The following is a 22,310-nucleotide window of genomic DNA, read 5'->3' on the forward strand; positions in this document are numbered from 1 at the left end:
CCCCCACACACCTGTACGCACACCTCTGCGGCCGTGGGCAGGTGTATTTACGCACACAGCCCGCCGCTCCAACGCCTCCGCCTCAGCCGCCCTCCGTCCCCTCACAGAGGCGGGGCTTCGAGCGAGAGCCAATCAGAGCCCCGCAAGGCACGAACAAGGGGCGGGGCCAGCTCGTGGGAGCGGGGGACTGGGCGTGGTTAGTGGGGGCGGGGCTTTCTCTGCCCGGGCTCTGGCGGCGGCGTCAGGCGCCCCAAACAAACATGGCGGTTTATTTACATTCCGCCCCGGCTCGGCCAATGGGCGGGCGCTTTGCCCGCGTGCCCGGCCGGCGGGGCGGTCAGCTGAGGCGGCGCCCAAGATGGCGGCGAGGTGGGCCGGCGGTGCCGGGGCGGTGCCGTAGAGCGCAGCGCCCCGCCAGGGAGGGCGGCATCGCCCTCGTGTGTGTCACCCCGTCCCGGGTCATCCTGTCGTCCCGGGAAGATGCATTCTTTCGGGAATGAAGAAGCGGACTCTCTGGAGCGTCTTTTCGGGTTTTTCTGTGAGTGCGTACGGCGTGGGCACTGGGAGCTTGCACAGGCCTGCGTGCCCCAGCTGAGCCGCTGGCACGGGGACGGCCCCGGGAAGGTGGAGGCAATTCTTCAGGCTCTGGTAGCTTGTCCCGTGGGGGTAAGGTGAGTAAAGTACTGCTCTGATTCCGTAGACTTGAATGTGAAATGGGGAGGAGCAGTTGGCTTAGTGTTGGCTGTGGGAGACAGGTAGAATCAGAGAAGTAGCACTTCAGTGCTGAGGTGTCTTGTGATGCTGTTGTCTGAACTTTGATGTCTTATCACTGACCAAGGACCTAGCAGGCTGCCCATCCCACCGGGATAACGAGTTGTGTTCATTTATGTAGCTGACAGTGGTGATTGATACAAACTTAAAACTACTTTGAAGCATTTCAGAACTGATTTTGTTAGATTTTACCGAGGGAAAAGGACCATCTCTTGAAATTACATTTCTTTGGCACTGAGTTTTGGTTCGTTTAGAAATGGAAGCACGAAAATCACCGGCGTAGTTATTTAAAATGTTATCTTGTTTCCAACTCTTGAAAAGTCTCCTCATTTTTAATACTGCAATTCTAAGAAGTTCAAATTATGCCGTTGATTTCTTTTTTCTCTCACACGGTATTTTGGAATGGCATCGGTTTTACTCAATCCCAGTTACTATTTATTTCTTACTTTTTATTTTTTCATTTAGGTGTGTATAAAGGGTGACTTTCTAGCACTTCAGGGAACATTCCCCCTGTCTAATCAGATGATGATACTTCTTCACATTAAAGTTTGTGTAACATTTCAGTAAAGGTTCTGAGAAACAATTTACACTGACAGCAGCTGAAGGAGTCTGGAGGAAGGTGGGCTCATGGTTAGATGAATATTGCTAACAGCCACGTGAGACATAACAATTTTCAATCTTTTGATCTTTAATAGCTGGGCTGTCACATTTAAAGGCTGTAGTTATAGTGCTGAGATTTTTAAAGGACAGGAAACAATACTGTGCTTTCTCCTTTTCCTGGTCCCTTTGACAGTGCTGAATATGTTCCCAGCTGTGTAGGCTTTGGGATGTTGGAGTGGATGGAGGATGTGAAATGCTGATGGAAATTAGAAGGACTCTTTGTTTAATTAGTACATTACTTCACTTTTAATTTGGATATAGAGCTGCATTTGGGTGCTGTGACCTAAAACTTCGCTTTTGTTGGGTATATTTTGGGTAGAAATAGGCAGAACAGGAAATAGCAGTGTTTGGCAAGTGGTCACATTTCAACAAAATCTGCTGAAGTGCTCAAAGAGAGCTGTACAGACTGAACTTTGGACCAGAACTAGATTTCTTTGTTTTGAGGAACTATGCCAGTAGTATTTGGCCTATCTAAAAGCAGTTATTTGCACAGCAGAAGTCACTGAGTTGATGTGCAAGAACACCAATATTCTGGTTTCTCTGCATTTTTTCCTTTGCCTTTGGCTACTTACTTGCCTTTGTTTTTATCTTACTCAAAGAATGCAAGATCAAAATTATCTCTGACAGTGTTTTCCTGGATCTTGGATATGGAGACACTCTTGTATAATCCACTGTATATGCTCCTTGCTTTTGTAGACGGGGACAGAATTCTAGCCCATCAAGAACTGCATGGCTTTGGCTTCTTGTGCTGAAAAAATGGCTTGCCATGAATCAGGTACAGAAACATCTTGATGATTTCCAAATGCACCTTATAGTTCTGACTTCCAGGTGCAGAATGTCTCCCTAGTTGCTTATTTAAATGTAGGCTTCCCCAAGTTCTCAAGGTATCTGGAGACATGCACGCTTTTGCATTTAACAAATTTATCAAAAAAGAGCTGTAATATTCACACTGAAGAGAAAAACTAATTTTTTTAAAGATATTTGAAGTTAACATTTTAGCTTTTCACACTCATATAAATGAAAATCAGGAGTGTAACAACTTCTGCATTTGTGCAGCACCTCTCTTACATTAAAGATTAAATAGCTCAGGCATCAGACAATTGTTTATAACCTTTAGATGGTGAGTGATGTGCATACTTCTTTTTAAAAATTATTTGTCCTTGGCACTATGTAGACTTGCATTTTTTCTTTACATTCTGAGGAATTGATGATTTTGTGATTCTTGATGAGGTCTGTTTCCAAATGTATGGATAAATAAAATCAACTGGTGTGAGAGCAGACCTGATTGGAATAGCCTTTAATTGAGGATTAGGTTACTTCAGAGAGATATTTCAGTCTGCCTCGAAGTGTTAATGAAATAGCTATGATTATGTTTATATGCTAATGTAAATAAAAGTTTCATTGACTAATATATTTCCCATTCTTACATGGTTTCAGAAAACTGTCCCAGTTGCTCTTCAGAGAGAAACTGAATTCTTATTGTTCTTGGAAGAACTACAGAAAGATGTCTCTGAGGAAGTCCTAAAGGTGAGCTGCTTCTGTGCCCTATTGCTTCTTGTTCTGCAGTATGCCCAACTTCATCAGATCGAAGTTAATTCTTCCTGCCAACTGCCTGAGATGTTAATGTGTTATTAATCTTCTAGGCAACTGAGAGAGAGTGTAATTGAGATTCCTTTGTGAAGTTAATCTGTGCCTGCAAGTGATTTCTGTGGCTACAGTGGAGGCTGCAGGCAGGCAAGGAACAGGTTTTTCTTCGTGTCGTTTTTAACACACGTCAGTCCTGACTGCAGCTGCTTGCCACAGCCTTCAATCCATAGACACCTGTAATAATCATAAACCTAAAACCCACTGTGAGCCAAAACAGATTATAGTCAGTAAGCACATTTTAGAAGTATGTGTATTTTCTTTTTCTTTCTTCGGAGATCTTAATTTTCATCTCCTATGCATCCCTTTTCTCCCTTTCTGGAAGTTTTTGGATACTCTACTGTTACTGCTGACATTGCTTAGTTGTTGGTGTGGCGTGAGTTCTGAGGTCCAGGATCCATTTTCTATTATTAATTAAAAGATGCAGGCTGATTTATTTGAGAAGTAAGAGAAAATGTGCCAAGATGGATTTATATAAGCAAGTATAGAGCAGAATATCAGCAAAGTTTCTATCCGTAGAACTGTCCTAATTTGATGTTAGTTACAACAGATTCAGATCTGACATGGTGTGTGAAATGTCATAAGATGTTGCTTCTAGTCTTACAGATTCTAACTCCTTAAAGATACTCTTTTTTGGTTTGTCTATATTTTAAGAGGAAAATGAAAACTTACTATATTCAGGGGCTATTTCAGCGTAGGAAAAGTTGTTCAGTATTTCACTAAGGATACAGAATTACCAATTACAGGATGAAAACAAGCAAAGTAAACTTGAATGTTGATTAAAATAAATCTTCTTGAAGTCTGTTAATGAGTAAAGAAGTCTGTGCATGTTACTGTCTCACCACCGAGGTCATGAATGATTCCACCGTTGTCCACACTGTCCACCAGTGTTGCACAGAAACATGAGATTCAACAATCTCATATCGTTGTCACAGTTTCTGTCAGAGGCATGTTGGTAGGTAGAGTTACATTTTGATCCAGCAAATAATAATGAAAAAAAGGTATTGTGGTCTTGCTTTCTGTTCTCATTCTTTGTGCACACCAACCACCTCACTCTTTTTAATCTCTGAGGTGTTTCTTTGGGCCAAAGGCAGCACTCACATAATTCCAGGAGTGCCAAAAGTGCTGCTTGAGTGCTTTTCAACTGGCTTGTCCCTCACGTTCCCAACTCTTACTGGGTGGGTTAATTGGGTTTTTTTGTTTGTTTGTATTCCCCTTCCCAGTTCTGAAAATGTAGGTTTTCTTCTGATAGGTAGAAAAATTATTGCTGCTTAAGAAAAGTCTGTGCGATTGCTTCTGAATCTGTTGACTGGTTTTAATCAGATTTTAAAAATTGATGAGGATGATATAGTTGGTGATAGATGGTATAAATATGAAAAAGTAGGATGAAAAAAATACCCCACACATCACTGTGCTCTTAGAGACCTATCAAGATACACTTACATTAGGATATTGCTTAGAGGCAGAGTATGGCAGTGCTTCAGCCATCCCGTAGGGACTGCTGTGGTTCCTTTCTTGTATATGGTCTTTATAGTGTACTTGTGTTTTACAGGGTTCTTTGTATTTTGTTACATATTCAGGCATATCCACTCTTCTAGGAAAGATATTGGACAAGGTGGACCATTAGTAATGGATTTCTTTAGTAGTATGGTGTTTCCGAATTGATTTATCTGTTTGCTTCCAAGTTTCTTCTATTTTTAAAAATAATTAATTTCATATATTAATGTAGTCTAAAAAGACTTACTCTTTTATTATTTTCCTACCAGGAGCTGTTTGAAGCATTTGAGTGCATGCAGGACAAGCCCATCACAGACAGCAAAAGAAGAGATGACTGTTCTCACAAATTCAGTTTGGATGTGGTTTCAGCTCTCCGGAAGCTTTTGCTGCGGGCTCCCCAGAGGGCAAAAGCCCTGCTGGAGTTCTTCCAGGGGGAGCAAGGCACACACTGCTCCTCACTCCAGCAATATCGCTCTCTACAAAACATCTTTGTTGAGTTTCTTTGTGACTCCTTGAAATCTCTGCAGAGCAGTTCTGAGCTTTCAGCTGAATTAGATAAAAGAGAACTAGTAGATACAATTTATGCTGCTCTCAGTATAGTGACTTTTGAGGTGGAGCATCAAGCAGATGAAATAAAGCACTTATTCAGGGAGCTCTTGGATGTATGCTGGGCTGAGGGGAGCCCACTGAGGGAAGAGAAGCTACTAAACTGTATGCTGAGGAAACAGAGCCATGGCCTGCTAAGCCTCTATAGCAGTGTTGTCACAGAAAGAACAAGAGAAAAGTTTTTGTTGTCAAAATCAATACAAAAAGGTTTGTTTTGCTTTTTGCTTTGTACTAATCTCCTGTTTAACAAAACTGTTAAGGCATTACACAGACAAGTAGTCATGAAGTCAGACAGTGCTCTTGCTAAGTTGCCTTAACAAACCATGGAGTCTTTAGAAAGATGATGCTAAAATGATCCCTAAAGCAAGGAATTTGCATAGGAACACTGGTTCTCTCTCCTAAATTTCAGCAGTCTGTTATGTGTTTTGTGATCACTTCCTTTACCATGCCTTGTTGTGCTCTATTTTAATCTGCTCAGCGTTTCTATTGATGAAAATCTTGCTTTAACTTGAAGGTTGATACTCCATATGTATACAGTTTTTACTTGTTCTCCTCCAGCTCAGGGTCGTCTGTGTTCTGGCCAGTAGCAGTTCAGTCACTTCAATAATCCCAAAATGTTCAAACCCCTTAATACTGGAAAATAAAACTTAAGAAGGTGGAAAGAGCTGTGGAGAAGGGTGATACCCCAGCAGGAGAGAAGATGCACTTTGATACCTGCTCACTTGCCAGAGCCCAGCTGTTGGTTTTGTACCAACCATGGCTACACAGCCTCTGTCTGGCTGCCTGTGACTGGTACATTTAGCTGTAACTCAATCATCCTGATGTGGTGGGTCCCTTCCAGCTCAGCATATTCTGTGGTTCTTTGAGGATCTCAGCTGAAGCTGAATGGCAAGTGATGCCCATGACCTTGTCAGTGAAGTGGCAAGGAGGGAAAAGCTAGAATGCCTATCCTCTTTTGCTCACCTCTGTTCACTATGGTGTAAGTCAGTGGGGTTTGTATCCTCACTTCTCCTTTCACTCAGGGATGGCTGGAGGGAAGCTCAGGCTGGTGTGGCAGACTCCAGAAATTCTGATAATAACTACAGTTAGTGCTTCCTCATGGGGAAAGAGAAATTGAGATCCACATACCTTCGCTCTCATTGGGAGTAGTTTGGGTCTCACTTTGCACAGATCTGAGAAGTTCCAGTGCTAGACAAGTCTTTGCTAAAGCTCTGAAGAGTAGTGCAGTGTCTCGAGCACAAGTGAGAATTCATGCAACTCACAGATAAGGGTGTGCATGGCTAAAGAAAGGCAGCGTGACCTGAGCTGGTGCAAACAACCCATGCTGAGTATGCTTTTGCTATGTTAATGATTGTCAATACAGTTTTTCTGGTTTTCTGTCTGACCTCTGTCAAATTTTTTTGCTTGATCTTCCTGTTACCCAGTAGTAACATGTCACAGCTGGTTAGTGAATGAGGAAATAGAGAGTGTTTCTCAGTTTAAAATAACAGCAATTATGCTTCTCTCAGAGGTACCCCTCTCTACTGGAAGGTAATCTTGTTCTGATGTTTTTAGGTTCATCTGAGCAGCTGGATACAGAGGGCACTGTGATGAGTTTGTTCTCAGATCCCAAAGAAGCTCCTTCTTGGAAGACAGCCTATTTCTACTGCTTGAGCAGCAGCAAGCACTTTCTGGAACAGATTCTGGTACAGCCATAAAATCATTAACAGAGAAACCCATTGGAGGCTAAAGTCAGTCCTTGTGTTGAACATATCTCAGCGGTGCACAGAAGCATTTTGTATTCAAGTAGTGTTTGATGACTCATAGTTAGTGATGACTAATAGGAGCAAGGAGGTAATGGTGATAACTCCCCTACTTGCAGCAGTGCAGTAAAACTGCTGGTGAGATTTTGGGAAAAGCTTATCTGCATGCAGACTAAAGATTAAATCTTTAGGGTTTAAGAAGTCTCATTTTCTGCTTGTAGTTTTGTTGGATACACGATTTACCTCATGACCTTGAACTTGTTGCTTTCTAATACTGGTAGACTTGGGGCATTGAGAATAGTTTGCATGGTAAAATTTGTGGTGAAAACAGTCTGTTATGAATTAATTAATTTTTATGTAGGTACATGGATAGATGAAATAGAATACAGACAGGTGCTCACTGTTAAAGTGTGAAGTTTTAAGGTTAAGCATATTTCAGCTTTTGCTTAATGTGCTTGTAGAAGTCTTTTACATTATGTCCTTGGCAGAAATGTAATAAATAGAAGGAATGCCAAGATATGTAGTGGAATGTGAGTTGGCTCTTCAGTAAGCATTTGAAAAATGTGTTTTTTCCTCATGACATCTTTACTAATGAGTATCCTGATGTCTTTGAGAGTATGAGTTTAGAGAAGCTCCAGGTGCAGAACTTCACTATTTTAGTGAAGCTGATGCTGAAATGGCTACTTGCTTACATAGTCTGCCAGGCATTATGGATCTCCACATTTTGGAAAAATTAATGCTTCTTTCTTATATTTTCTAGGTGACTGCATTAGCTTTACTAAAAAGAGAAGACTACTCGGGCCTGAAGATCTTGTTGAGGAGAGAATTCAACCCCCTTAGCCGCCTCTTAGTGTTGTTAGGATGGACTCACTGTCAAAGCTTGGAATCAGCAAAAGCATTGCTATGGACTCTACACAAAACTCAGGTAAATCAGCAGAAAGCAAGCAGCAGTCTCCCAGTCTGAGTCCAAATAATGCAATTTGTTTGCAAAAACAAGTAAAACTGGGGAGTTTTCAGTGAGAATGTCGGTCTTCCTCACAATGGAATTGAAAGAGCTAAGATATTGCAGTCGTATGCAGGTAACATTATATAGGGTCACTTGCCTTTCTACTGACTTCTTGGCTGTGGAGACAGTATGACTGCAAAGGAGATTGAAAGTTTCTCTTGCATAAACTCATAAACTGCCTCTGCTGTTAACATGAGCAGCATGAAGAGAAAAGACAGCAATGGTTGTTACTAGTTTTGAAAAGAGCTGGGGCATCTTTCTTTCATGTAATTTCCTTCAGTGAGTCATCCCTTGTTAGTGAGTAATTCAGGCCTGCGTTTAGCAGCAGGCTAGCTTGGAAATTCCCCATATTCGTTCTCAGAGCAGATAAATGACAAGAGCTGTGAGCAAAAGATCTACCTTGTTTGGGGGCAGTCTTCGTCTGTGCAAAAGAGACAGGATTCCAGCTCTGAAGGTGTAGTTGCACTTCACATGATGCCTGCTGGCTGGCTTAGATGTCAGAGGTGGGGAGATGAGGAGCCTTGTACTGCTGGGTCACAGTGCAGACCTCAGCTGGTATTGCCTTAAGGGGGTTACTGTCTGTTGGTAATACACCAAAAGTCTATTCAGTAGCTTCTGCAAAGTTAAAACTCTTAGATCTGATTTTAGCAGGCTGTAGTAGAAAAGCACGTGGGAAAGGAGAATAACCATCTGCTACCCAGTATGTCATCTTTTGAGTATATGATTAGTTCTAGAAATTACTTTTTGACTGTTACTAAGAAGCATTAATTTGCATTTTATAAGCTATTCTTGAAAAGGGATGTAGCCACCTTTCTAAGGTCTGTAGATGTGTCAAGGGGAGGATGACTGACTTTCATGTTCTGTCAGAATAGCCCTCCTTTGCTGGCTTTGTAATAAATCTGGCAGTTTTCTGTATTTGAAATTTATTACTAGGTAAAGAAGTCTTGCAAACATGCATGTGTGACACAAGCTTGGTTCTGCTGTGGTTCTGCTGTCTGGCTGGGGGATTTGTTGTAATGAGATTCTTTTATTTGTTTTTCCATTTAGGATCTGTGCAATGATTCAGTATTGAAAGATTTTTGTGATGGGCTGTGGACTCATGTGGAGGTTCTTGAATGGTGCATGCAGCAAAACAGGTAAAATTATCAGAAGGACTTTTTCCAAACTGTGTTGCCAAATCCACCTGTTAAGTCAGCTTACGCATGCAGAGAAGGCATTATTTTCTTGGCTAATCATGTAATAGTGACTGTATATACAAGCTCTCAAAGTGTCTCGTGGGCCGTAGTTCGGCTCAATTAGAGTGGGAGTTATATCTTTCAATGTGGCTGAGACTTAAATCTGTGCCACCTCTTTGTTCTCTCTTGCAGTATTACTGTCCCAAGGAAGGTTCTGTTGCAACACTTGCACAATCTGGATTGCCACACTGCGGTGTATTCTCTGCATCATCTCACCAATCTTCTGGCACTGAATGAAGATGATGTTATTGAGCTTCTTCAGAAAGTTCCTGCTAGAGACCAGCAGATGCAGGGTAAGTGTGAAGGGTTGTGAGAACATAGAAAACTCACAATCCGTTGAGAATTTATGTTCAGTACTTCTGCCAGGATTTGTTCTCTTGACCTGTTTCTGTAATTGTGGAAGATACCAGTTACTAGCTGTTTTATGGAAGTAATCTAGAGGGCATGTGGAAATTATTTTAGAAACCTTTTGGGGAGTAAATTATCTTTCAAGAAGGAGTTGTGACATCTCTTTGATCTCACAAGGACAGATGTCTGAAAAAGCTTTTTCAGGATGGTAACGAGGCTTTGCACATGCTTGTGATACATGCTGCATGTTGTAACTTCTGTACCTTTCGTTTGAAAAGGAGGTGTATGGTTTGTATTTCACTGCACTTTAATTGAACTCCAAAGAGCAAAACCAGATTAAATTGACAATATCTTGTGCTACGACATCTTCATTTTTGAAAGAGATAAAAAGTGGGTTTTTAAAATTCTGATATTAACTGTTACCAAATTTAAATTTAGTATTTAAATCAGTGAGACTTAGCTACAACCTGTGTTTACATCACTCCTGCCTCACTTCTCCCATCTTCACATGTTCCAGTTGGGTGCCTAAAATACCTGCAACACATCGGATCACTTACAAGTGACTCTCTTTGGACACACCTTTGATTGCAACCTGTGTCCAGGTTCAGCTGCTGCAATTTTAAAGCTGTTTTCTGATAGGTCCTCTTAATAATGGTGCAGAAGCTCTGTTTTCCTGCATGTACTAGAACCTAAGAAGCTGCATTATTTTCTAAATATTTCTTCTATGTTTGTGAATTTGGACATGTGTAATTGCAGCCTGAGTTGCATGGAGAGCTCTCAGCGATGGGTCTTGCACAGATTTCTCCAGATTACCTAGTGGGAAGCAGGTTTCTCTCCTTCCATGTAGTGTCGTTGTGATGTTGATTTCTATTCCTACTTCTACAGGTTTTGCTGTTAAAATTATCGTGACACTCATCTTGAATAATCTTAAAAGATGTAGGAATTGAGACTTTATATAGATCTTTATTTTCAATGTCCTGCTTTCTGAAATTGTTTTGTTGTTGCTGATATTGTGGGGTTTTCTAAACAGTTCTTACATTTTAATTATTTTCCGCTTAAATTCTGTCAAAACCTTTTAAAACAGGAAGAGGCAGTCCCATAATATCTTCTGGGAGCTGCATGACTGTAGCAAAAGAACTCTAGCTGCAGTTTCTCTTCTTTTTTTCATGTCATAATAATTTATAGAAATAATTAATGGACGTACAAGTCCTCCTTATCTTTTCAATCCAGCAGTTATTACAGAATTCAGATGATTCTGTATAAACACAGCCTAATAGAATCTCCTTTAAAATAGTATATTTTGAGCCTTAAAGGGAAGAGAGGAGTCATAAACTTTGGTTTTGTCACATGTAATAGTGTTAACGGGCCTTTTCCTCCCATCACCCCACATGCTCTCCTTCTTCCCCTTCTTTTTAGTACATATCTGTCAGCTGCAGTAGTGAAACCAAAGTAGTGGCAAACAGTTGAGTCCAGGCTGTGCAAAACACTGGTTTTGATCAGTCATGGTGAGCAGCAATTTCCTCATGAGTTACAGTATTGAAGACGAAGGTGTTAGTATTTCTGCACAGGAAAAACAGTGCTGTTAGTTAAAGGATGGTTCTTCAGTATTGGTTTAAGCAAAAGAATTGATTTAGGTACAAATACTGACACAGACTCGACTCACTGCATCCAAGTTTTTCCACATGTGAGGCAAAAGTGTATTAAACTTACTTTGATTACCAGTATCTGTCTTACTGTATCTTCAGCTATTTCTCTTTTCCAGGGTATTGTATTTATAAAATCTCTGGCTTTACCTGCCTGAAGTCCTCTTAAGGCAGTGGTATTGAGAGGTATTTGGGTGTTTGCATATTCGTGTAGAACTTCTAGGCAGCAGTAAAATTTCAATGGCCCTGTGTGTTCTCCAGAGGATTCAAATGTGGGTGTCTCCTCAGTTCTGTCTGCTGTTTACATTACATTTACCATCACTGTCACTGTTTAGAATGGCAGTGATAGGGAATTACTGTTTCCAACTGTTTATGCTCTCAGCCCTTTTGCTTTGGCTGTTCTGTAGTTTTCAGAAGAGCTCAGACTAGTGCTTTTCTTTGCAATTGTGCTCAAACTTTGTGAAGGACAGTGCTGAAACAGTTTTTAGGTTAGGTAGTTCTGTTCAGTTCCAGAATTTGGATATAGCCATTGTCAGTACATTGTGCTTTGTACCTATGCTTTGTTTTAAAAAAATAACTTGGCAAATGCTTTTCCTGCTTGACAACAGGTAGAGGGATAATTCATTACTTGTGTAAGAGTACAGGACAGTGGATTCCAAACACTAATTTAATACTGTGTGTGGTTGTCAGGGCTTTTTTTTTCTTTCTTTGTTGTGAGGTTCTTTTAACCTTTTTACAGTAGATGGATAATTCATCTGAACTCAGCATAACAGAAAATATGACACTATATTGTGGTCCTGGGTGAAGGGGATGATGATGATGATGATGTGATTTTTACTATTTGCAGCTGTCCTGCTCTCTTGTACTCAGAAGGGATCATGTCTCTGGCACATGATACCTTTCCTCAAAAAAAAGTCCAAAGGGGAGGAGAAGTGGGGAAGCACTTCTTTAGTTTGCCTTTATCATAAATGTGTGAAGGAAACTGTGGGATTGACTTCTTCTTTAGTCGGTTGCAGATTGTATTTGATCTGTTGTGTCAGCCACTGAATCAACCATGATATCTGTTTATTAGTACAAATCTGAAGAGGTGGTGGTTCTCTATTCTTACTACTGTCATAGCCTGTCTACATTGTTTCCCTACTCATCTACTGTGTACTATAAGACAGAATTCTAAGATGCTGAAATGAAGCAGGATTTGCCCCTCTATTGTAAATGCAGCAGTACAGTTTAACCACACACTGCTAATGAGAGTCATTGTGAGGGATTTTTGTCATTCTGTGCTGTAGCCAGGTCCTGCTACACAAGTTCACAGAAAATTTCATTTTTAGTAGGGGATCCAGGACGTGACTTTTCTGTGCCCATCTGTTGCGGGTTGGGTTGTTTGGGCTTTTTTTTTTTTTCCAAAAGTAACAGCGAGCTAGATCAAAGCTGAGCCAAAACCAGTAGCACTGGGGGAGAAAGACTGGATACATATTGGTGTACAGGAACTGCAGGAGAAAATTAACTTGTTTTCTTGTTTACCTCCTACCCCCTCACCACCCTGATTTCCCTCCACAGCAGCCGCACTCCCTAACACCCTGAGTCAGCAGCGCAACCTGGCACTCTTCCGAGCATTCTGTGCCATGAAGTATGCAATCTATGCTCTCTGTGTGAATTCACACAGGCATGCCAAGTGCAAGGATTGTGTACACAGCCTTCTTGGTGATATCCCAGAGGATGCAACTTCTGGAGAACCAGCAGGTGATTGGCCTCCTTTCTCACACGTTCAGTAACGTGTGCTTCTCCATGCAATTGCTGGGCTCTGAATTATCACTTAGTATTGGGATAACATTGCACCCTGTGTACATATGATATTTTGTTCAGTGGGCTATGGATGCTTTGCAAGCAAGTATAATGGTATTTTTTTTGGGGTGTTGTTATCTTTAGTAGTAATAGATATGAATAAGCTACTTGTATAAAATATTTTTGGCAATTGTACAAAAAATGTAGTGCTAAAAAAAGTGATACTAGCCACAGGATCATAGTGACAGATAATTTTGTAAGAGCTTATGATCTCCTAGAGCTGAAACTGATCTAATGGCTAGAATGGCGTAATCTGAATTTGCAGATCTTTCAACAAAGTGATAATTGGCATTACCTTTCTAAATGTAAAATGTTGGATATGTACTTATTTGGTTTTTGGAGGAATGATTGGGTCTGAGCCACTGGATTAGTTCCCCCTTCTGGGATTTTCTTGACAGGCACAAGTTGGAGCAAGGAATCCCTGAAAAATGTAGTAAATGTTCTTTATTTTTGTTTTTAATTGTACAGGTTGCTCTTCAGTATTTCCTCAGTACATTGCGAAGTGTCAGCAGTTCTTAAGGAGTGTTCCCATTCCTCTGCGCCTGGAGGTTTTGGAGAATATTTTCTCCTTGCTTTTCGTTTCCTATAATGACCTCTATACTGACACTCCTGTACCTGAGGACTATGCAGAGGATGAAGACCTTGATAGAAAGAGTGCTACTCTGAGTGTCGAAGGCAGTGATAGTCGGCGGTCTTCCACCACGCAAAGTCCACAACACCTAACAGAGGCTGAAAAAAAATCAGAGAAGCATCTGCTGGCGGCACAAATACCTCACACAGATACCCGAAATCTTTGTGACTCTGTGTTAGATGGCAAAAGCTGTGAAACCTCTAAGCCAAGCTGCCTGGATCTGAAACACTTCACCACTGGTGTTACTGGATTTTTAGTGGATGATGTGGCCATGGAGGCCTTTCTCACATTGCTTCTCAACCACCTGGAAGAAATCCAGAGTTCTCTCCCATGGGACTCCAGTAATGTGCTTCGTGAGGAGCTGGAGCTTGTTGAGTGCTTGAATCTTTCTGCAAGCAGAGATGCCTTTGGAAGTCGTGTGTTACAGTTTTCCAAATACCTTTCTGAAGCTCACTGGCGATACAAGGTGGTGATGAGTAACAGAAATGCAGGTAGGCTTTGTATTTGGCACTTTCTGATATGTTACAGCTGTCCAGACAGTGATCTGAAGGCTAAATTCCGTGAGCATCTTACTGCTCACGAGAGAGCACATTTTGGCAGATACTGAGAGAGTGACCTACTTGGAGATCACCTGGTACTTGCACCATTTTCCAACAGAAGTGATCTCAATTCTAATCAGAAAGTTTGGGTCATTTTTCTAATTTCCCTCCCCTTTGTGGATGCACTGCTTCCGTTTGCCTTTGTCCCACCCCTTTGCCACAAGTCATACTGCAATGACATGAAGGAACATGGTGGTGTTGGATCCAGTGCAAGCCAAATAGTCTCAGCTTGTTCATGGACAGTATTGATTTAGCCTAGTCTGGAAACATGTTAGGAAAATATATCAGAGGAAGTTGTATTTTTCTGGATGATTGTTGAAGTAGCTTGAGCAACACACTAAGGAACCTTTTCCCCACCCTTCTCCATAGCCCATAACTTGTTAGCCCTGTTGCTATGACATTTTGTCTTGTATCATGTGTAGCTTATTGTGTATCTCAGACTATATAAGCTCTGTGTCCTGAGAAAGACTTGGCAGTCCTGGATCTTAAATATTGCACGTTTCCAAACTTATGTTCAACTGTTTGTCAAGTCTCCCTGTATAAAGCTACTTGGTAATGTTTTTGTTTAAATATTTCACAGAACATCAGCTTGCAGCCTCCAGGAGATACTGCTCTTCAATCAAGTGCTCCAGCTTTAAGAAACGAAGTAGATATCGGAGGTACAAGACAGGTGGGCGGAAAAAATGTCTTGGAAAAGGCACTTCTGAAATGTGCATAATTTTGCTGGACTCATAGCTGAATGCAATTAGATTTCATGGCCTAGGAGTAGAGAACTAGATTTATTTCCTTTAGTTTTTTAAGTGAAGTGTCAGTCCAGTTCCAGTTGGATTGAGGTTGTTTTCTAAAACTTACCTGCACAAATAGCTTCTTCCAAGAAGAATAACTTCTTCCAATCAAGTCTGATTTGGGGCAGGGGAGAACTTCAACTACAGTACATTTTCCTTTCTCCACTATGTTCCATGACTGTTTGGTATATTTTCATTCCTGTTGCAGTATTATCTAGGATGTGAATTAACAGGAATCTGTGGCATAAATTGGCAGCCTTAGGAGAAAGTTGTGTTCCTCACCTTATTTCTATCTAGTCTTTGAAAGGCATGTCCGGTTTTGGAGTGGCATGTTCCAAAATAAGAAGCTTCGAAGTATCTGAACTGGGTCACTGATGGGCCACCCAGCATAGTCTCTAGCTTAGCATTTTCTTCAAATCAGCAGTTTTTGCATTTATCACAGATGTCAGCAGTGGCTCATTTACGAGATTCTCTTGAAGATCTCTTGAGGTTGCTTAATCTGTTGTTTGCAGTAAGTTTTAATTACATTGTCTAGTAAAAGTGCATTTAATGTGCTGATATTGATTTGTTTCAATTTTAGATGGGAAAGAGGGAACTTCCAGTCCATCACTAGAAAGCACAAGTAGTGAGCTAAGCACCAGTACCTCAGGTAATAAGCCACAAAAGTAGTATTTCTTTGTCTTTTCAATGTGCATGATGAAGAATTTGCTTGAATAGTTAATGTGAATTACTGCTGTGTGCAGGACAGAGTTATATCTTTTTGCTGCTCAGAGCTCCCATTTTTGGATGACTCTTTGGTACAGAACAGCACACGTGTCTTCTTCTGGAATAAGAGAATTAGATTTTTCTTGATGTCTTTGGCTTGCAGGAAACAGTATGCAAGCAATGTAATGATCTGCAAACCATCAAAAAAGCTAATGAACTGATAGTCGTGTAAGCGAAGACATGCTTAGGCATGCTGGACTGATCTAATAGGTCAGATGCTTTGGACTTCTCCCTTTGTCCAGGCTGAACCAGTGCCTAGCACTGTGTGCATGTTATGTAGCTGCTGAAAAGTGTTACACAGGGATGAGATCCAAACTTCAAATTCTGACCAAATAGTGAAATGTTATGAGAATTTTTAACAGTATGTTTATGTTGACTTCTTTACCCTAAAACTTGCTTGCAACTCTGCTCCTGTATTTTTATGTTAAATATGTGAAATGCTGCTATCTGCCAGGTGGCTGTTATTTGGTGAAATGTGTTTTCCCTAATAGTATACTGATGAATTCTGTCTTGCAGAGGGAAGTACCAGTAGTGTGTCTGGCTTGAGTGATTTGGAAAGCAGGGTGAGACCACGTCAGCAGAACTCCCTCATTCCTATGATGCTTTCCCCACCAGAATCACTCTTAGTTTCTTGTGTTTTGAGAGGGAACTTTATGGAAGCCCACCAGGTAAATAAGATGGATGTATTTCGATTTTTGAATGAAATTCCTGCTTCTTCTGCGTTTAGCAAACATAGGGATTCCAAGTGAAAGAATCACTTCAGAAGTAGAAGCAAGTGGAAGAAACAAAGATATTCCAAGCCAACATCCCATGGATGCAGGGTTTTTTCTGCCTTGTTGAAAAATGCTTTCTCTACACCTGGGTTCTCAAAGCATGCAAATGTTTGATGAGAGCTAGTCAAGCATAGTGTTTCAGCTGACTGAATAACACAGAGATCATGTGAAGTCTCATGAGGAAGCAGCATCTGAACTGCTTTATTTAATCAGTTTTTCAAAACCATGACACTCTTCCACTTGTAACCCTGGTAGAAACATGCAAAGGTGTTCCTTACCCAGAGCAGTGATGACTTTCATCTGAAGGAGGTATGTTTTGAGACTAAATTTGTGGTATTGAAAACAGACAGAAAGTCTTGAAAATTGGCAGTCGGCATATTTATGATTCTTTGCTCCCTCACAACTGTGCATACCTTTCTCTGTGTGACTTTTGAGCTGATGCTCTTAAAAAATATCTTGAGGTACATGAATGAGTGGATCTTCTGTCAAAACTGTGACCTGGCTGAGTTTTGGGTAGCCATACTGGAGCAGTTCATATCACTTAAATATTGCACTAACATCAGATTGCTTCTCAGCCACTTAGTTCTGTTTGATTCCAGGCATGCCACTTCATCTTTTCCCTACTTACAGGGCTAAAGGAACATTTTGTTTTGCTTTGTTGCCTTGATTTTCAGTATCACCAGTGATAAAGCATTCAAGCTTGGTTTGTGTTCTGTTGTTGATTTCGTAATAGGTTGGTTGATTTTTGGTTGTTGGTTTCATGCATAGCTCTGCTTAGCTACTCTGTGTTTAAATTTTGAGAAGGCATTCCTTGCTGAATAAGAATTTATTTGAAATAGTCTACTTCAGAGGCAAACTTGATAGATATCTCTCATTCCATAGTGTATTGAAATTGTAAAGTCATTCTGAAAGGTGTGCGTTATAAAAATTAATTCAGCCCTGTTCCTGCAGCAAATAATAGGTAAGCTTTATAATAATAGTTGAAAAACATCTCTGAGGGCCTTTTTTTTTAGGCACTTAAAACTCTCTAGGAGAAAACCCTATGACTTCAGTCTGTTGTGTTTGTGGGAACATTTTTCAGTCGAAGTATTTATTTTATTCCTTTGTCTCATCTAAAGCTCCCCCCGCCCAAGCTCCTTGACCTTTGAAAACTTCATTTGACATGCTCTGTAATTGCATCTGTTGTTACTTTGAAAGGTGGCTTTGATGTTTAATCTGGAGACTTCTCCTTGCTATGGTGAATTGGTTTTCATGGAGCGTTACCAAGAGGCAGTACGAGAAATGGCAAGAGTGGAGCACAATATTGAGAATCAAGCATCAGATGGCACTGGAGGCATCAGGAAATCTGGCAGTGGCCGTTCAACACTGCAAGCTATTGGGAATGCAGCAGCAGCTGGTGAGGACTGGGCTTTTTGAGTTCTCACAAAGGGTTGGGGAGAAGTGAAAAATCCCAGAAAGCAACTTGAATAATGTCAAAATGAGTGTAGTGTTTTTTCAGAAGGGTAAGTGGTGGTTCTTTGAGTTAGAAAGAGACTATGATTGCTGAAAATTTGCTGTTGATGCCCACTTAGTTGCATCTGTTCTACAGTAATTGATTGGTCCATGAAGCAGGCCACATATGGAATTATTTTCTATGAGAATTGAGAAAATAGTTACCCATTACAGGATCTGATGTAATTATGCTGTTAACCAGTGATTGTGTGTTTTTGATGACACCTGTAGGTATGGTATTTTATTCCATCTCGGATGTTACTGATAAATTGCTTGCAACTTCTGGAAGTCTTGCCCCTACTCTTCAAGAAAACTTCTGGATCAGGAATATCCAGCTGGAGCATACTGATCCTCTGCGAGAAGTCCTTGAGGACCTCAGTCCTTCAGCAATGGCAGCATTTGACCTAGCTTGTACTCAGTGCCATCTATGGAAGACATGCAAACAGCTTCTGGAGACAGCAGAAAGAAGACTCTACAACAGCCCTGAAACTCGGGGTAGGCTTTTGATTTTTATGTTTATCAGCATGGGCTTGGGAACAGAAAATGCCTCTATGCTGTGTTGTTTCTGCTAACACCCAAGCCTTAATTAAATCTCATTTTGTATTTTCATGTTAGTGTCCCTTTTTTCAACTCTGACCTTAGATTTTGTCTCCCTTTGCACAATGACTGTTCCAGGCCACCGACCTGACTTTGTTCTGCTGCACTCTGAAGGTGTAAAGGGTTTTCCAGCAGTTCTCCAGCAAATAAGTAAAATTCTCAACTATTCCTCCACATCACAAGGTCAATCCAGACCAGGTAGTATGCTTTGTTGATAAGGCTTTCTGGTGAAATGTGCTTAAATCAAATTCTTGTCTTCTGTTGAAGTGTAAATTTGAACTTTCCATGTTTTAGCTTAGTATTTATAACAGTATTTATAACAGGTGAGGGGGATGTGACCTGAGCTCAATTCTGAATAATATGAAATGCACTGGTTTTTGTATTATCATGCACTTCTGGTTTTGTGGGCCTTCTTCTATGCAAAAAAATACTTGTGTCTTTGTTACAGTTGCTGGTTTTTTCTCCCTCTTTGTAGAGGTATCTGATGAGAAAATAGGGAGTCATTTTCGATGCAGTATTGTAGACCTTCTGCAAGCTTGCTACCCGGCCTTGACTGAAGAAAGTATTACTAATGAAATTGTTTTATCACAAAACCTGGATCATATCCTAAAAGCACTGACATGTGTTGAACGTTCTGTGGGTGAGTTATTTTTTTTAACATAAAGACTGATTGATGTATGGATCTAAATTTTTGCTTTGGCCCTTCCAGGCAGCAATAAATCCAGTAGTAATGCTCTTTGACATATGCACAAATATATATTTTAAAAATCATAAATGCAAAAGGTAAAATTTATCTGTAATTCTTATATTTGTTTTCACAGCTAAAATTCTGAATTTGTCAGAGATGTTGTTTGTTTTATTTCTATGCAGTCCTAGCAAGAAATTCTTTTAAGTGTATTTTAACGTGTATTGCACCTTATAGATAATTAGGTGTATTCTTACTCTTGCTTTCTTCTCTTTTTTTTTTAGTAACAAAATGGAGATAAATTTACAAAATCTTTGTAATATCGTAATACCTTCCAGTTTTCATAGGACTGTCATAAAACATCTCATCTTTTCCACAGCTGCTTTTTCTTACAGCTCTCTTCATTATATAGCACTGGTGTTCCTCTTCTAGTCACCAAATTTCTAAATGGCTTTTTGGTGTTCTTAAAATATTTAATGAGAAAAAATTTAGGAGAGCTCTAAGAGTTAAATGTTATGGAGCTCAAGGATTGGTCAGCACCTGTGTTTTAGAATAAATGTTAGTGGCACAGAACTAGATATATTTTTAGGTCTGCCTTAATATAGCTCTAACTTCTCAGTGCCATGGTTACCAGTTTAGATGAACTATAGTTTTATTCTGCTGTGAAAACTTCTTTTGGTTTCAATTCAATTATAATGCTTGCAGTAAAAATTTCCCTTGCTTTCAGTTAAATTATAATGCTTACATTAATATTTGTGGAGAGGAAATAAAGCTAAAGCATTTCTCTCTTTCTCCCACCTCCCTCTCTCCTTTCTTCTTGACATTCCATCCTTGAATCTTGTCTGTTCTCTTAAACCAGACTCTAAAGGGAGCCTGCTTGGCACCTTGGTGGAGCAGGGCTCTCTCAAACCGATGGAGCTGGAGAAGCACCTGGTTTGGAACCAGACACAGCTCCTGCTGAGAACTCTTGACCAGCATGCCCAAAGCAGGCCAGAGAACAACATGCAGACAAACTTTGTGAAGGCCTTCCTTGACTACATCACTACGCTGGCTGCTGTGGTGTTACGAAGCTTGAATGCAGAGCTAGGTAAGGGGTGTCTGCTGGAAAGTCTGAGCCTAGGTGAAGATACTCAGACTGTGTAGTCTGGCCAAACTCTGGAAAGTAATTGTGCAAAAATGGTTCCTTACCAAATGTACTTACTACTGTGCTTTTGATTTCAACTGATTATTACTTTCTTTTTCTTTTATTTCATAACACCTAGGCCACCCACAGCCCACACGAAAATAGTTGATGTCAGTGGGAAAAGGAGAACAGAAATGCTAACTACTGTCCCAGCCTCTGCACTCCACTTAGAGTGGAGACAAAACAAACAGCCCTTGAAATCCAAAAATTCTTCACACTACCCTTGTAAGGCGAGATTGATTTTTGCATCTAGTAGATCAGCATGCTGTATAACTTACAGCTCCCTTAGAGGCAGCAGGCACCCTGCTGCTCCATAGGGATAAGAAAAGAGTGTGTAGAAGGCCCTGCAGAGGTAACCAGGCAGAATTTTTTAATAGAATCAGCAGATAATGGTCCATGAAAAGGAATGTACCATCAGCACATAAAGCTGTCAGAAGAGCAAAACAATTCATTGTACTCAGAGTAAAATTGCTTATCCGTGTTTTAAAGTTGACACTAATTGAGCTGCACTAATGTAAAATACCACAGTACTGATTTCAGGGAATATGTTCCCAAGAGGATAAGAAAAAAGGGCAGAGGTCTGTTTGCAGACATGCTGGTTCAGCTGAGGTCACTGCCATGCCAGCCATAACTTCTGTGTGGACATGATTTAGTCCTCACTGGCTAACTGCCAAAGCCAAAAATTGCACAAGAATATTTAAGGGCTGGGTGAGTTTGAGGAAAATGTTATTGTGTTGGAAGATTAAAGGAAAAGGTGATGAACTTAGGAGAACGTGTCCAAAGTTACTTGACGTTACTCAGTAGAGGATACAAATGCTTTCCAGCAGTAGTGGCCAGGGTTTCACTCCTTTGCAGAAGTACTTCTCCTGTGAGTTCCCTCTGCCCTTGCTAACTGACTTGGATAGAGCATGAACTCACAGTCTACATGCAGAGACTCATCAGGAAACAGTTCTGCATGTTTTTTACTTCTCACCATAAGTACATATTTTGGTGAAAGTTTGAAGTAGAGTTGCTTAAAGGATGAAGAATCTCTATTCTACCTGTTTTGGTAATATGTCCAACATAATATTGCCAAGATTGAGAGGCATATCGTAATCACAAATGCCTTGCAATTTACTCCGGATTTTACCATTCTAATGTGAATTTAGAACTTTGTGAATTTAGTCAAAGTGGTTTAGACTCAGGGCCTTAAAATTTATATTCCTAAAGTAAAAGTTGGTAAGTGTATTCAGGTAATGTGTTAGTATTGTAATAAATATTCTGGTGGTTTTTTCCCTAAGATGTATCTGCAGAAGTGAAAGTAGGAAACCCATTCATACTGTTACAGCAGAGTCCATCTCAGCTGCTTTCACAGCTTGTTTTTGAGAGACAAGTTCATCCTGACAGGTCAGTGCTTTTTCAGATTATGTACTCCTGGAGGTTATTTTGGTATTGGTGACTTTTACCTCAGCCACGATTAAGTTATTTGGCTACTTATAACAGGTGATACAGCCTGCTGTGTCCCACTGGCTGATCACTTGATGCTGCAAAGATCGGTGTGCAGGGAGGAGCTTAGTCAGTGCCTTCTCATCAGCCTGAAGATTTTTGATTGGGAGAACAGTGGCTCCATATTTTTAACAATTACTATCTGTTTTGAAGTGAGAGTGGCATTATGTGGATTTTTTTTTAACTGTGTGACAGTTCAGAGGAGTGCACTTGCAGCTTGTCAATGTAATACAATAAAGTAGGCCAGTAGGTTTTTGTAAGAATACTGGGCATGACTCTTGCCCTGGTCAGCAGGTAAACTGGATAATCTAGACTTCTTCCA

At 40.5% G+C, this 22,310-nt stretch overlaps 1 protein-coding gene across 4 annotated transcripts in view; it reads left to right on the top strand.

Annotated features, from left to right (window-relative positions):
* The first annotated feature begins 353 nt into the window (after positions 1 to 353).
* Positions 354 to 22,310, top strand: part of ZFYVE26 (zinc finger FYVE-type containing 26) — a 49,092-nt gene continuing 27,135 nt past the window's right edge. For 3 of the 4 annotated variants that reach the window (XM_041460134.1, XM_041460136.1, XM_041460137.1), the window contains exons 1-19: positions 354 to 671; positions 2,128 to 2,206; positions 2,869 to 2,958; positions 4,842 to 5,385; positions 6,733 to 6,863; positions 7,681 to 7,845; positions 8,974 to 9,062; positions 9,294 to 9,454; positions 12,710 to 12,892; positions 13,463 to 14,116; positions 14,805 to 14,894; positions 15,590 to 15,658; positions 16,291 to 16,442; positions 17,745 to 17,943; positions 18,270 to 18,533; positions 18,714 to 18,833; positions 19,111 to 19,275; positions 20,180 to 20,407; positions 21,784 to 21,889. In XM_041460134.1, coding sequence (XP_041316068.1) covers positions 481 to 671; positions 2,128 to 2,206; positions 2,869 to 2,958; positions 4,842 to 5,385; positions 6,733 to 6,863; positions 7,681 to 7,845; positions 8,974 to 9,062; positions 9,294 to 9,454; positions 12,710 to 12,892; positions 13,463 to 14,116; positions 14,805 to 14,894; positions 15,590 to 15,658; positions 16,291 to 16,442; positions 17,745 to 17,943; positions 18,270 to 18,533; positions 18,714 to 18,833; positions 19,111 to 19,275; positions 20,180 to 20,407; positions 21,784 to 21,889 — 3,680 coding nt within the window. In that variant the 5' untranslated portion in view covers positions 354 to 480. The remainder of the gene's footprint in view (positions 672 to 2,127; positions 2,207 to 2,868; positions 2,959 to 4,841; positions 5,386 to 6,732; positions 6,864 to 7,680; positions 7,846 to 8,973; positions 9,063 to 9,293; positions 9,455 to 12,709; positions 12,893 to 13,462; positions 14,117 to 14,804; positions 14,895 to 15,589; positions 15,659 to 16,290; positions 16,443 to 17,744; positions 17,944 to 18,269; positions 18,534 to 18,713; positions 18,834 to 19,110; positions 19,276 to 20,179; positions 20,408 to 21,783; positions 21,890 to 22,310) is intronic. The other variant, XM_041460135.1, reaches the window with a different exon arrangement.

The sequence above is a fragment of the Pyrgilauda ruficollis genome, unplaced genomic scaffold (genome assembly GCF_017590135.1).
Source record: "Pyrgilauda ruficollis isolate IOZ18807 unplaced genomic scaffold, ASM1759013v1 scaffold14, whole genome shotgun sequence".
NCBI classification, from domain to species: Eukaryota; Metazoa; Chordata; class Aves; order Passeriformes; family Passeridae; genus Pyrgilauda; species Pyrgilauda ruficollis.